The sequence below is a fragment of the Corvus hawaiiensis genome, chromosome 3 (assembly GCF_020740725.1).
Source record: "Corvus hawaiiensis isolate bCorHaw1 chromosome 3, bCorHaw1.pri.cur, whole genome shotgun sequence".
Lineage (NCBI taxonomy): Eukaryota > Metazoa > Chordata > Aves > Passeriformes > Corvidae > Corvus > Corvus hawaiiensis.
In genome coordinates this window covers 110,608,166-110,621,194 of record NC_063215.1, presented here as the reverse complement: position 1 = coordinate 110,621,194, position 13,029 = coordinate 110,608,166, and the positions used below count along the sequence as shown (strand labels likewise).

Below are 13,029 nucleotides of genomic sequence, written 5' to 3'. Positions count from 1 at the left end.
TTGTATGACTAACACTGACACTGCCAAACAGCCAAGTGCAAGCTCCTTTGAGTAGTCTGAGCATGAGACCTGAACTGCAAAGGACAAAAAAGCACTTCAAGGAATCAGCATTTTTCAGGTTGGCAGGGACTTCAGAAGGCCTTCAGTGCAGTGGCCATCTCAAAGCCAGTTCAGCTGTGAGATCAGCCCAAGGCATTCAAAGCTTTACCATGGAAAAATAGAAATATCCAGAAAATATGTACAAGTATATGTCCAGAAAATCTCCAAAGTACCCAGCCCTTTTGGGCAGCCTGCTCCAATGCTTGATTGTCCTCATGATGGAAAAGGTTCTCCTCGTGTTCAGTCAGAAGGTTTCATTTCAGTTTGTAACCCTGTTCCCTCTCTGTGAGGAACATGCCATCGTTGTCTTGAAAACTTCCTCAAGTTCGTGGGATTCACTTGTTCAAGGGGATTGTTTCCCATTGTTTGCTCATGAATGACTACTTGTGTTTTGTTTAATTTTAGATAAATCCAGGACAGATCTGGAACAAGTACCTAAGGTATGGCTTCTGTGCACTCAGAGCTGTTGTAAGGCTTCCTCACGTGAAGTGTTAAATATATGCATGTAGAAATTTTGTCCTTGCTGATGACTTGGGTTGATTCTCAAGAGGATGTATAGTGCTCAGAATTTAAAAAGACTAAGGATGATTTGCTTTGTCTTTTTTTTTCTTCTTCTTTCCATGGTCTCAATTTTTCTCTTAAAGTATAATACAAATACCATTATTTTTTTCATCTTTAAATAAATGAAGTTCAGACCTCAGAGCTGAGCAAAATTGGCCGTTCTAGGAGGAAGGGAAGACTGGAGAGTTTGAGAAACGCTTGAACATTACCTAGTGTACAACTTAGCATTAGGTTTAACTTCTGGAATCCTTGATCAGGGCTCTCTTGCATATAAGCACACAGTGTACATGATGTGGGTTTTTGTGTCAGGTTGACAAAAGACACAACTCCAGATTCCATTTTAGTGTGAATAATTTTTTTCTAGGTACAGTAAGAAGTCAGAGTGTTAATATGGGTCAGCATCTCTGTGCCAGTCGTGCAGGCTGCGACTTGAGTAGCTGTCACTGCAGTGTTTAAAGTCCAGGAAACAAGAATGCTTGAGTGTGGTGTGATGCTGCAGTCTGTGTTGAACCCTTGAAAATTACACTTCATAAATAAAAGGAAAAGGGTTCTACTGCCTGCCTGTAAGCTCAAGGTTTTGTCAAGTATAAATGTTATCAGAGTGAATTCAGATTGATAGTTCTCCCGGAGGTGTAGTTAATGTTACACCTTACTGCCTCTTCTTGTGCTGAGCATGTTTGCTGCATCCTGATAAAGGAGAGCAGTTGGAGGCTCTGCTCCCTCCCAGACAACACTAGCTGCACCCTGACAGCTGGCTGGATCATCAGCCTGGTAGAAGCTGTGGCCCCAGGAATGAGCAGATCAGCAGCAGGATGCCCTCGTTAGTGAAGAAGCTTTGCTAAGATTCTTGAGAGGGCCCACCTGCACTTCAGTGCTGCCCACGTTCGCACACTCAGGGTGTTTAGGTCATCTCAGGTGATTGAATGAATACACATGTAATTTTGGACTATGGCTTCCACTTTCAGGAAGATAAGACTTTGTCATATCACACAAGCTTTCAAAGTGTAAAGTACTTTGGTTGTAAGGTCTGGAATGAGTTTGTTCACCTGGATGAATGAAAATCTGGATTTTGAAATCAACAAATAAGGTCTCTGTTAGCTTAATGAGACAGGAGATGTGTTTAACTGGGGCAAGAAATGTAGGGGTGAGTGAGGCACATTTATTTCTTTTGTTTTTCTGTTTCAGATTTTTATGAAACCAGATTTTGCCTTGGAAGATTCCTTAACATTTAATGCCGTTTTACCATGGTCTCATTTTAGTACCGCTGGTGGAAAAGGAAATCGTGATGCAGCTTCCTCCAAGTTACTTCAAGAAAAGGTACAACTTCGACACAAGTTGTGGTTATCCATCAGTGCTGGTGGATACTACGAAGGAACTCCATGCTGCTGTTGTGTAGTGTTTCTTGAGACATCGTTGTGGGCTTTGCTGTCTCTCATTTTACATCAGGCTGCAGGTTGTTAGTAAATCATGCAGGAAACATCCTACTGAAAGAGAACTTTTTTCCCTGCTCAATAAATCTGTCAAATCTGGAAAAAAAGAATCTGTATGTGATGTAACAACTGGCTCTTCACGACAGCTGTAACTTACTGAAACAGGTATATATTGAGAACTTCAGAGGTGTGGAGTAGTTCTCTTAGGGAGGAAGAGCAGTTCCATGAGGAGGGAAAGCTGGATTGCACAGGTTGTACAGTGTGTAAGACTGTTACTTTCCAACATCTCAGGAAAATTTCAGATTCAAGGCAGTGTACTTTCTATGCTAAAAGCAATACTAAATCCTACTGGGTTTGTATTTTAAGAGATTCCTCTTTTGTTGTCATCTGCACTGATCTGTTTTTGCATTTCACAAAGGAGAATGTGAAAGCAGAGCTGTTTCTTTCATATTGGAAACAGAAGTCTCTTCTTGGTAGTTTTTTTCTTTTTTTGTTAGTTATGTAGTCATACTATAGAAAATCTCATTATGAGTCATCTTTACAGTACAAATACTCATAAAATGCTTTTAGAAAATCTGAGTAATTTTGGAGTCTGGGGTACATTAAGAAAAAAATAACATGAGATCGTCTGGAAAGTGTTTCCAAATTTCTGGGTATTAGTCTTCCTGCTCTCCTGCCAAGTCAGGAGGATGGGACAGGCTCTGCTGGAGGCTAACTGAAAGGTTCATTATTAGGTTGTCCTCCATGCCCAGAGTTGGAGGAAGGCTTCTTTGGAGTTTTTTGAGGCAGTTGCTGTCTGAAGATGAGAAAGCAATGTCTGGCATATGCTGTGAACTTCTTGAAGTGTGCCTGGCAGCAGCAGGATGGACACTCAGAAAGGACTTGTGTTGAAGCAGACCCAGAGCCCTCACTGATGCAGAGGAGTGAAAACACTGCTTCATATGACTGAAATGAGCCCAATTTTTTTGTTTTACTTTTTAAAGGCTCTGAACTACCTGAGGTTTACACTTACCACGTATAAACATGCACCCTGCTGCCATAATTGTCCCTTGCTCCAGGCACCATTTTCCAACAGGATTTTGAAAATCTTGCCTTAAGCAGATCTGCTTACAGGCTTTTGGACTGCTGTTGATCTACTGCAGTAATTTCCCCATGATGTTTTTTTCCTTCCTTACCTCCTCCCATGTGTTGCCCTACTTTGGGACTGTAAACTCTTTGAGGCAGGTACTGTTTGCTCTGTTTGTTCTACCTTGTTGAGCATAGTGAAGGGACCTGAGGTATCTGGTTGGTACAATCACATAAAAAGTTGTTTGTAATAGCCCTTTCTCTGATCTCTATGTCAGAGTCTGTCTTGGCTTTCCCTGTGGCTAGGTGTGTCACAGTGGTTGGTGGAGGATGTTTCTGATTAAATTAGATGTGAACAAGAAAGGTGGGTTTGCATATTGTATAGATAGATCCCTAGTGTCTCCACAGAAAGCAGTATGAAAGTAACTTCAAGAAGGAAACACTATCCAGCTGATTTCCTTTCCATCTCTGGTTGGCCTTTTGGAATTCAGCAGGAGGTTTGAATGCTTGGCACCTCTGAGAAACCAGGTCATCTGAGTACTAACATTCAGATGAGCATCCTAAAGCCTCAGTCCTTGGAGTTTGCATATTCAGCATAAGTCAGACCACAGAGCTTTTACAGTCAAAGAATCAGGCCAACGCAGTGGTCTGGTAACTGTTGGACATAGAGAATCTGAATTTCAGGTTCTGAACATGTAAGTGTACTCTGTCTCTGGGAATCCCACAGTACCAGCACACAGGAAATAGGCTTAGTACTAATTCCAGCTGGTTGGCAAAAGTACAACTGCAGCCAGAGATGCCCTGGAGGTTTCTCTACAAAGAAGGCACTACAGCTTTTTAAATAAGCAGGGCCATTCCAGTGGGGTGTCATCAAGTATAGTGGCTGCACCTTTAGCAGCTGAAGTGACCCAAATTTCATAGACTATTTGCATGTATATACTGTTGCTTGCAAGCCAGCATCCAGAGCTGTCTCCTGGTTATTGTCCATATTCTGTGGCCAGTGTGCAACCACATGGTAAAAAACTTCGGGTATTTTAGTTTTATTTGCTTTTCTAACTTTTTATTTTCAAGCACGAAAGGCATCAAATCAGCCTTCCCACAGTGATTTTGAGTTAATTTAAAAAGAAATTATTAAACCACAATGACAAAGGGATTTAATTTTTATTAGCAAAATTTCCTCTTGATACAATAAGACAAATACCCTGAAAGTGTATTTACATGGTGATAAAGCTTCCAGGTGATAAAAATAATGTTGGTGTTTCCTCTTCCCAGCTGAGCCATTATCTGGACATCGTGGAAGTCAATATTGCTCATCAGATTTCTCTCCGCTCAGAAGCATTTTTTCATGCAATGACCTCTCAGCATGAGTTGCAGGACTACCTCAGGAAAACCTCCCAGGCTGTAAAATTGCTTAGAGAGAAGATCTCTAAAATTGATAAAGTAATGTGTGAAGGATCACTTCGAGTTTTAAGACTGTCGCTCACCAGAAATAACTGTATAAAAGCATACAATAAACTGAAGTTAATGGCTACTGTACACCAAACACAGCCCACAGTACAGTTGCTGCTCTCCACTTCGGAGTATGTTGGAGCTTTGGACTTAATAGCAACAACACAAGAGGTGTTACAGCAAGAGCTTCAAGGTATTCACAGTTTCCGGTAGGTAACCATGTAGGAAGTACATAAAATGCAAGCAGAGCTGGAATGCGTTAAGCACATTATGTTGGCTGAAGGGATTTGTTCTACCTGTGTTCATTCATTCTTAGAGGACCTAATGCAGAAGGTATAAAATATAAGTGTGGCATAAGCAGTGTGTGACTGATGCCTTTGCCAGAGATGGGGTTTTTTTGGAGTGGGATGAACTTGGACATCTAAATACTTTATCCTCTGTTCTGGTTTACAGATGTTTTAGGGGTGCAGAGATGAGAGCCAAGCTGTGGCTGGACTTTCATCTTGCATGGCTTGTAGCTCACAGCTGAGAGGCGTTTTCCACGTGGGGGTCTGCAATCCTCCTGCAGGCAGCACCCCAGGGATGGGTTCTTGCTACACAGCTCCACTCTGGGCCCGTGTCTTTAGTGACTGACCCGGTCTTGAGTTGTTAAAGGAACATGCAAGAGTATTAATACAGCAGAATCCTTTTAGCTGATGTAAAATAAGCCATCATAAGATACAGCTAGTTTAAAAGTCTTGTATGCAAAGCTGCCAGTGTGGCATGGTGCTGGCAAAAGTAGTGTGTGGTTAAACCAGCTCCAAGGCTTGCATCAGCCAGCTGAGGAGCTCTGTGCTAAGTTTTCTAAGCTGATGCTAGGTGAGGGGTGGTTTGTTTAGAGATTATGTGGTTCCTGCAGCCCAGTGGTCCACAGCTTGCATAATGAAAGCATGGTTGTTGCTCAGTAACTGTAACATGAATGTTCAGAATTTGATATAGTTACTGTTCTTGTCCATCTGTTATGTCAACTTCCTAACACCCCTTCTAGCTAGTTTGGAAAAACACTCAAATTTTATGTAGGAAAGATCTCAGGAAAAAATACTAAAAATAGTATAAAAAAGGAACAAAAATGTAAGTGAGCTAATAAATTACTGAGATGAAGTTGCTCTAAGTGTTTTTATTAAAAAACCTAGAAACAGACCACTTAAAAAGTGTAGCTTGTCTCTCTTCAGACACCTCAGTGCAGTTTGTCCTCTCTACTGTTCCAGTTATCAACCACTTGATTCTGGTGCATAGCCCTTGACTGAGTCACCTTTGTATTGACCTTGGTGACAGTCTGAGCAGTTCTGCAGCCCTGTGACAGCATCATTCAGAATCAGCTGTGTTTTGCAGCTGGGTAACCTGTGTGTTCTGTCAGCAGAGAGTGCAATTCTCTTGACATTGGGTTGATACACACGATGTCCCAAGGATGTGCCATTGTTTCAAAATTACCCTCAGGTGTGGAACATACTTGCAGGTAGATAGTCATCTTGTCTGTAAAGAATAATTTATATGAGTAAAGCTTAGCTGGTTTTGGTAGAGTTACAGACAGTGACGTGATTGGGAAATGTCCCCTCTGCTTTGGACAGGAAAGGCTCACAAAGGTGAGTTAAGGGCTACCTAAGTCATGAGCCCCACCAGAAATGCAAGTGCAGTTGAGAAGCCCAGCACAGTTTTCAAGTCTCACAATGGCCTGTGTATATAGCTTGTGTGAAGAAATAATGTGCAATGGAAAGATGGAAGTCTTGATAAAACTTCTCAGTAGAATGTTGTGTTTCTAAAAAAAAGTTTTAAAAAATATAAATTGATGGCAAGCACATACACTTTAGCTTTTCCCAAGAAATACAAAAGGGGTCTTGCTTTATTCTGAGCAAGAATGATGCAGTTGTCAAGTGAGTTAAATACCAGGTTTATTTTAAGAAGAGATGAACTTCTAAAGCAGTAACTCATTTTATAAATAATTACTATTTTTTTTTTTACTAAATACCTGATGAAAAAAAACCCCAACAACTTGTTGTTTCTGCAAGCCATGGCAGCTTGTAGAATTTGGTGTTTTAAATTGAGTCATGTCAGAATCATTCAATATAAAGCAGTAAGAAAACTACTCAGATCATCAATTAATTTTTCCCTCATCATACTCTATGCAGAGAAGAATGTAGTTTGTTTCTAGTTGTAGCAAAAAATTGAAAAAAAACAGTAAAGGTGGTGTGAAGTAATTCATTGGTGTCTTTAATCTACATTAATGTCAATAATGATATGTGTCAGTTGTAACTGCTTGCTTCTACTGTAGGATAGAATTAAAGTTTCAGAGCTCTAACCTTTTCAAGTTCACCCTTTTAATTTTACATAGAAAAGCTAATGTGTTAACTAACTTACAAATCTGTGAAAACACTTTCTGTGTTGTTTTCACAGTCCTTATTGGGGTGATGGAGATACAGTGATCTTGTTTGTGGGGGATTTTTTGGTTTGGTTTGGTTTTTTCTGGTTTGGTGCTTGGTTTTTTTGGGTTTTTTTTTTAGCAGAGGTATGCTGGAAAACCACACTTTCATGGTATTTTATACAGTAAAACACAGATACATGGAAAAACAGTTCTCATTTGTGTATTTTAACAGAAGTTTTACCCTGCGCTCATCATTTTACATGATAGGGTTGTCATACTCAGGATTTGTTGAAGGGATCTGATGTGTGAGTGGTACCTGTTAAGAGATAATTACCAAGGTGTTTCACTGGCGTGTGAATTAAGGTTTGACTTGTTCCTGCATGTTCAGGTTGGATTTTTGTGGCTGCTAGGGACTAAAACCTTTTGGGCGTAGTGGTGAGGGCAGGTGCTGGGAGCTATTGTTGGATGTTCCCATAGCTGGGATTTGAGAGGAGAGGTGTGTTCCAGTGCAGTTCAGCACAGGTACAGAAATAATGTACCAAGGAGCCATCTTCATGCTTACCTCAGTAAGAGCCTTTGTGTTGTGGCTCTTAGTCCTACTGTCACTTTTGCAACTCCAGTTATTACATTGCAAATAATAATCTTTAGGGTGTTTTCCTGTTGTGTTTGTTCTGAAATGCCTGTGAAGCAACAGGCTTGGATTTTCTACAGGTTATTTTTGCTTAAATTAGATATTTGAAATATGCCTGCTTTGTCCATTTCGATGAGTTATTGAACAACAGTTATCCCTGGTCATCTTGAAAGTAAAATAAATTAATTAATCTGCTCAGCTCAGATCTAGCAAGATTCATTGACTTCAGCTCAGCTCTGGCCGTGTGGATTTCTGCAAAGAGGAGTTACCAGGAGTCCACTAGCTATGACAGCAAAGGGTCCAGCTACACCAGCAGTGAATGAAAGCCCATGTTCATCCTCCCCATTTTGTATCCAGGCTTATCTAAAATATCACAGCTCCTCTTAGTTCTCATTTGCAAAGTGTCTGTGTTTGTTTCTTTTTGGTAAAGAGAAAGCAGTCTGATTTTTACAGATATTTGTCCCCAGCTGTTAGTGGAAGTTGAAAATCCTGGGGTGTTTGACATCTCTGAAGTTCCCACTTTTAAGGAGTGGTTGACATTCCTGATGTGAGAAATTCCCTTGTGGTTCTGTATGACAACAGTGTGCAAAATATGGTTTAAAATCTGCAATACGTGGGAAAAACATTTTTCATTTAGACTAGCATAAAAAATGGCAAATTTAGAAACTCTTCTGTGTTCTCTGAAAGCCATCCTGTCATGTAATGCTATTAATGCATCTCATGTGAATTTAATTTTGTGACCTCATCAAAAGCTCAAATGTTTGAATTAGAAGAACTCGTGGACTGATGATCTGGGGAACTCGACAAGCCAAAGAATACTGACAAGCACTGAGTATTCTTAGTTCTGGTTCACCTCATTGGGCAGAGAGGTACTTGGCACCTTCCAAAAAGAAAAAACAAAAAGCCGTACTTACAAATTTTATCCTACATCAGTATTCAAGTCCATATGTTTTGGTGCAAGGTGGCAGTGCCTCTGAAAAATGCATGATTTCAGCTGCTCTGAGGAGTGAAAGATTGGAGCCTCCCATTAAGCCAGCGTTGATTGCATGGAAATTTCCTGCTGGGTGGTTATTTTCTTCAACTGTGAACTAATGATTCGTTTTCAGGTTGATTATTTAGCTCATATCTCAATGGCTGTTTTTCTCAGGCATCTTGGCTCACAGCTTTGTGAACTGGAAAAGCTGATAGATAAAATGATGATTGCAGAGTTTTCAACTTATGCTCGCAATGATTTAAATAGACCCCTAGAAGATGATTGCCAAATTCTAGAAGAGGTATGTCTGTTACTGAAATAAACTGTCTCATGAATATGTTTGCATCTTTAACATACTTAATTAACACCAACTAATTCACTCAGGTCCCTAGTAGCAACACCGTAATTTCAGACTATTTATCTTCTCATCCACACCTCTCCCCGCCCCTTTATTTTTGTGCTTGATAAGATGAAATAATTCTAATTAAACTCAGGACAGCAATCCAGGCCCACTTTATTTTTTCAAAATAATCAGTTCTCTTTTCTCTGATTAAATGTATACTTCATGAACCTAAGCATGTAAGTGGAAAAGAACATGGTTTCTCATTGACTTGGTTGTAAAATTCCAGTTTTGCAATGTTTGTATTTGCATGTTGTTCTCATTCTGTCTCCCCATGCTTTTATGAGTGCTTATACCAAGCATATCGTTGCCCTGAATGCATGCTTCATTCACAGTGTATATGTAGATACATATTCCTCATTCCTGTGAAGATCATAAACATATGAAGGTTAAGCTATTGTGGTTGCTTTCTAGCCCAGAAAAGATTTTTCTGGATTTTGGCTGTAGGGCTCTTCAGTAATTGCTAGAGCCTATGAACTGTTCAGCCTTGTTTAACCCATTTCATGAGATGTAGTGGTTGGCAGTAGCACTGCAGTACTCCCATTTCTGCCCTGTGGTTTCTTGCCCTCTGTGCTGCAGCGTGCCAGCCTCTCACTTGGGCTGTGCTTAGCGTCAGTCTTGCTCAGGGTCAGGAAACTCAGTCATGGTTAGAACTATCCACAGGTTTAAGCACTTGTGAGTGAGCCCAATTGAGGAATTGGCAGGAAAGAGGGGTGGGAGAAAGAGACTCAGCTGGTATTGCCACGGGGAACTTTTTTTGTATAGGCAAAGCTTGGCATTAGTCCGGAAGAACTGGATTGACCTAAATGCTGTTCATTGTGTGCTTGATACATGAACTTTCTTACTGCTGTGCAATTTCTTAACATTGTTTCTTGTCTTCACCTTGATATTTTTCATGTGTGTGGTTTTTTTTGTTGTTAATTTTTCTTTTTCTTGGTAGGAGAGACTTGTATCTCTAGTATTTGGACTTCTAAAACAAAGGAAGCTAAATTTTTATGAAATATATGGAGATGAAATGATTAATACTGCAAAGAATATAATTAAACAGGTAAGACAAACATTTCTAATGTATCTGACAAGCTTTCCTCTACCCCTTGCAAATAATTTTTTTAGTCGTTAAGAACAGCTTTGATGAAGTTTTTTGGTGGCTGATGGTGTCTCAGAGCAGCTGAGCTTGCAGACACCTGAGGGCTCCCTGAAGCACAGAGGACTTTACAGAGAAGACCTTTTGGAAGGTGTAGGTAACATAAGCTCCCTGTTTTCTCTGTAAAATTGTTCTGAACTTTCATTTCTCTTAACACATGGTTCTCCCAAACAGTAGCGTTGTGTCGTAACATTTCATTAAAAACCCACAACAAACACTCCAAAACCGCACTAAAAACTTCTTCCCCCCAACGCTCTGTAAAACAAAACCCTTGAGTTCTTGATGTAAATACATAAAAAAGAATCAAAGAACTTGCCAGTTTAAACAAATGAATTCCCAGCAAATGGTACAGAAAATATTGCTTGCCTTAATGTTAGCACAGACCTAGTGCAGGCACATGATAAGAGGTTGGAAAATATACTTGCCTTTTTCTGAGAGAGCAAGGTGAAGTAATGCAGAAGGTAGAAGTGCTCACCTTTAAAAAAACCCTTAAATTAAGCCCCAAATCCTTTTCTGTGTTGGTGTGGTGGTTTGCCATTTAGGGCAGTGTATCTTTCAAGCTAAAAAGCTTTATTGCTAAAACCGAAAAGCTTTATTGATAAAACCAGCTAAAACCAATAATTGAACACAGTTCAGATTACTTCTTTGGGGGAAATACATTGGCTAATTTGGATAGTGACATGTTGGCTTTTGTGTGCTAACAGATTAGGTTGAACTTAAGAGTGTGTGTTTGGTACTTTCAGTTTTACTCCTCTTGTTTGTTTGCCTGCATATGTGAAGAATATTGTGTAAGAACATTTTTTTTTCCCCTAGAGATGGGTGATAATTTCAAGAGTTACGCTCTGATGTGTATCTCAAAGCCTGGGAGATAGGTGCTGGGTTGGGCATGTCCTGTCTCTTAGGACAGTCTGCAGTTCACAGCTGCATTGTGAACTGGGTTGGGAACCTAGTTTTTAAAAGTTTGCATTTTGTTTTTTTAATACTGTTATTTGAAGGTTTTTGTTTTAAGCCAGACTTGGCTGCTCCAATGCCTTTCACTTTGCAGCCCCATGGTTCTGTTGGTCTGGTTGTGCAGGATGGGGATAGGCCCATATTGCTAGTAAATAAAAAAAAAAAAAAAAAAAGGAATGAATGAATAACACCACAATAAAGCTGTTCATCTCCCTGGCAGTCTCCACTGTTTTTTCACTTGCCTCTATCAGCAGTCATAAGGAGACTTTTTTTTTCCCTTTTAAATTCTTTGTTTGGTCATATAATAGACAGGTAGCACTCCCTGTTTTTCTGCTCAGTTTCAAAATGCTTTTCCCATTCTGCTGGGAAATTTAAGTTGGATTTTTTAGGCTTCCCCTCTGCTTAATAGTAGACAACGTTTAATCAAATTCCAGTGTAAGTTTCTGTTGGTTAAGGAAAACAGGCAGGATTTGAGTATTTCTGTGTGGTTTGTGCAATGCTTTTGTATGTGGCCCATTGTCTCAGCTCTTAGGGGTACTTTTCCTTAATAAGGGAAACTGTTTTCTTGCCACACTTAAAGTGTGCTTCCTCTTCAAATGCATTGCTGGGCTGTTTTGGTCAGTGATTTTTAGTAGCTTTTTGTTGCCAGGTGGGTGTAAGAGCAGAGATTTGTTAGCACTGAGCACACTGCATAATTCAAGAACAAGGTTCTGTTCTTCAGAAGCTTTTGTGCTGACCACTATTATTCAAAACACAGGTAAAACGGATGTAGCTTGAGATGCCAGCCCTCAGTCACCACTGGGATTGTACAAACTTGCTTAAAGGCAAGATGAGTTCACACTCTACTATTCATTCGTTCAGTTTATTGACTGGTTTTGGGAGAAAAGCCCTTTTTCAGTCTGAGCGGAGTTGATTTGTACCTTGGGCTTACAGGTAATGGGAAAAGAGATCAGTGGAATGGCAGTAAAACAGTAGATGTGTTTGGAATGAACATTGATTGTACTGGAGACCTGAAGAAATGCTTCTGCCTGCTAAAGAAGCTGGCCAGTTTTGTATGCACCAGTTGCTTTGGGGGGTTTCTTTTGGTTTGTTTTTAGAGAAACAAGTTGTTAAGTGATAAAAGTATGTCTTTCTTTTCTTATTTTACTTTTCCTTATTTAACTTGAGGATTAAGATCTTCTTTTGTTTTGTTTTTTTTCCCCTTAAAATTTGACAGTGTGTGGTTAATACGGTTTCGCAGATAGAAGAAATAGATACAGAAGTGGTTGTTAAGTAAGTATGCAGCCAGTTTGGGTTTGGTTTTTTTTTTTGTGGTGGGTGGGGATAGTATGTTTTTTAGCATAGATAAATTTACTGTTCTAATTTTTGCTTGAATTGCCCTATTGTTAAGGATTATGCTTCTCTTGCATCTTAAGACTCTGTTTTTGTCTGCCTCTGGGTGGGTATTGTGTTTTACTTCTCATTCAGATCCTAATGTTACCTTAAACTTACCTTTGAAATAAATACTAAAATTCTGTGAATCTCACTACATGAAGCATATACCTCTTGAATATATATCCACTTGAAGGCATTCCCTGTTGCCATAATCTGGGACTTTGTATTAAAACATGTCATTAGTTTAAATTCCTCCCCCATAATCAAGAACAGGAGCTATCCAGAGAGGAGACCAGACAGCTTCAGCCCTAGAAATGGTCCATCAGGAATCTCACCAAGCTCAGCAAAGGCAAATGCCAGAGCAGAGATGGAGTTGGAGCCAGGCTCCTCTCAGAGTTTGCACAGAGCGCAATGGGCACAATGTGGAAGATGAGAAATGCCAGTTGAATTTTAGGGAGAATCTGTTCCCCATAGGACTGGTCAAACACTGGAACAGAAGCCCAGAGAAGCTGTGGAATCCGTGTTCTGGGACATGGTCAGGCTTTGACTGTGCA

General features: G+C 40.0%; 1 protein-coding gene across 2 annotated transcripts in view; it reads left to right on the top strand.

The window, feature by feature from the left end:
* VPS54 (VPS54 subunit of GARP complex) overlaps positions 1-13,029 on the top strand; it is a 47,500-nt gene that overhangs the window by 13,626 nt on the left and 20,845 nt on the right. The window contains exons 7-12 of one of the 2 annotated variants that reach the window (XM_048299905.1): positions 505-539; positions 1,920-1,977; positions 4,428-4,813; positions 8,781-8,907; positions 9,947-10,054; positions 12,318-12,373. In XM_048299905.1, coding sequence (XP_048155862.1) covers positions 505-539; positions 1,920-1,977; positions 4,428-4,813; positions 8,781-8,907; positions 9,947-10,054; positions 12,318-12,373 — 770 coding nt within the window. Of the gene's footprint in view, positions 1-504; positions 540-1,845; positions 1,978-4,427; positions 4,814-8,780; positions 8,908-9,946; positions 10,055-12,317; positions 12,374-13,029 lie in introns of both variants that reach the window. The other variant, XM_048299904.1, reaches the window with a different exon arrangement.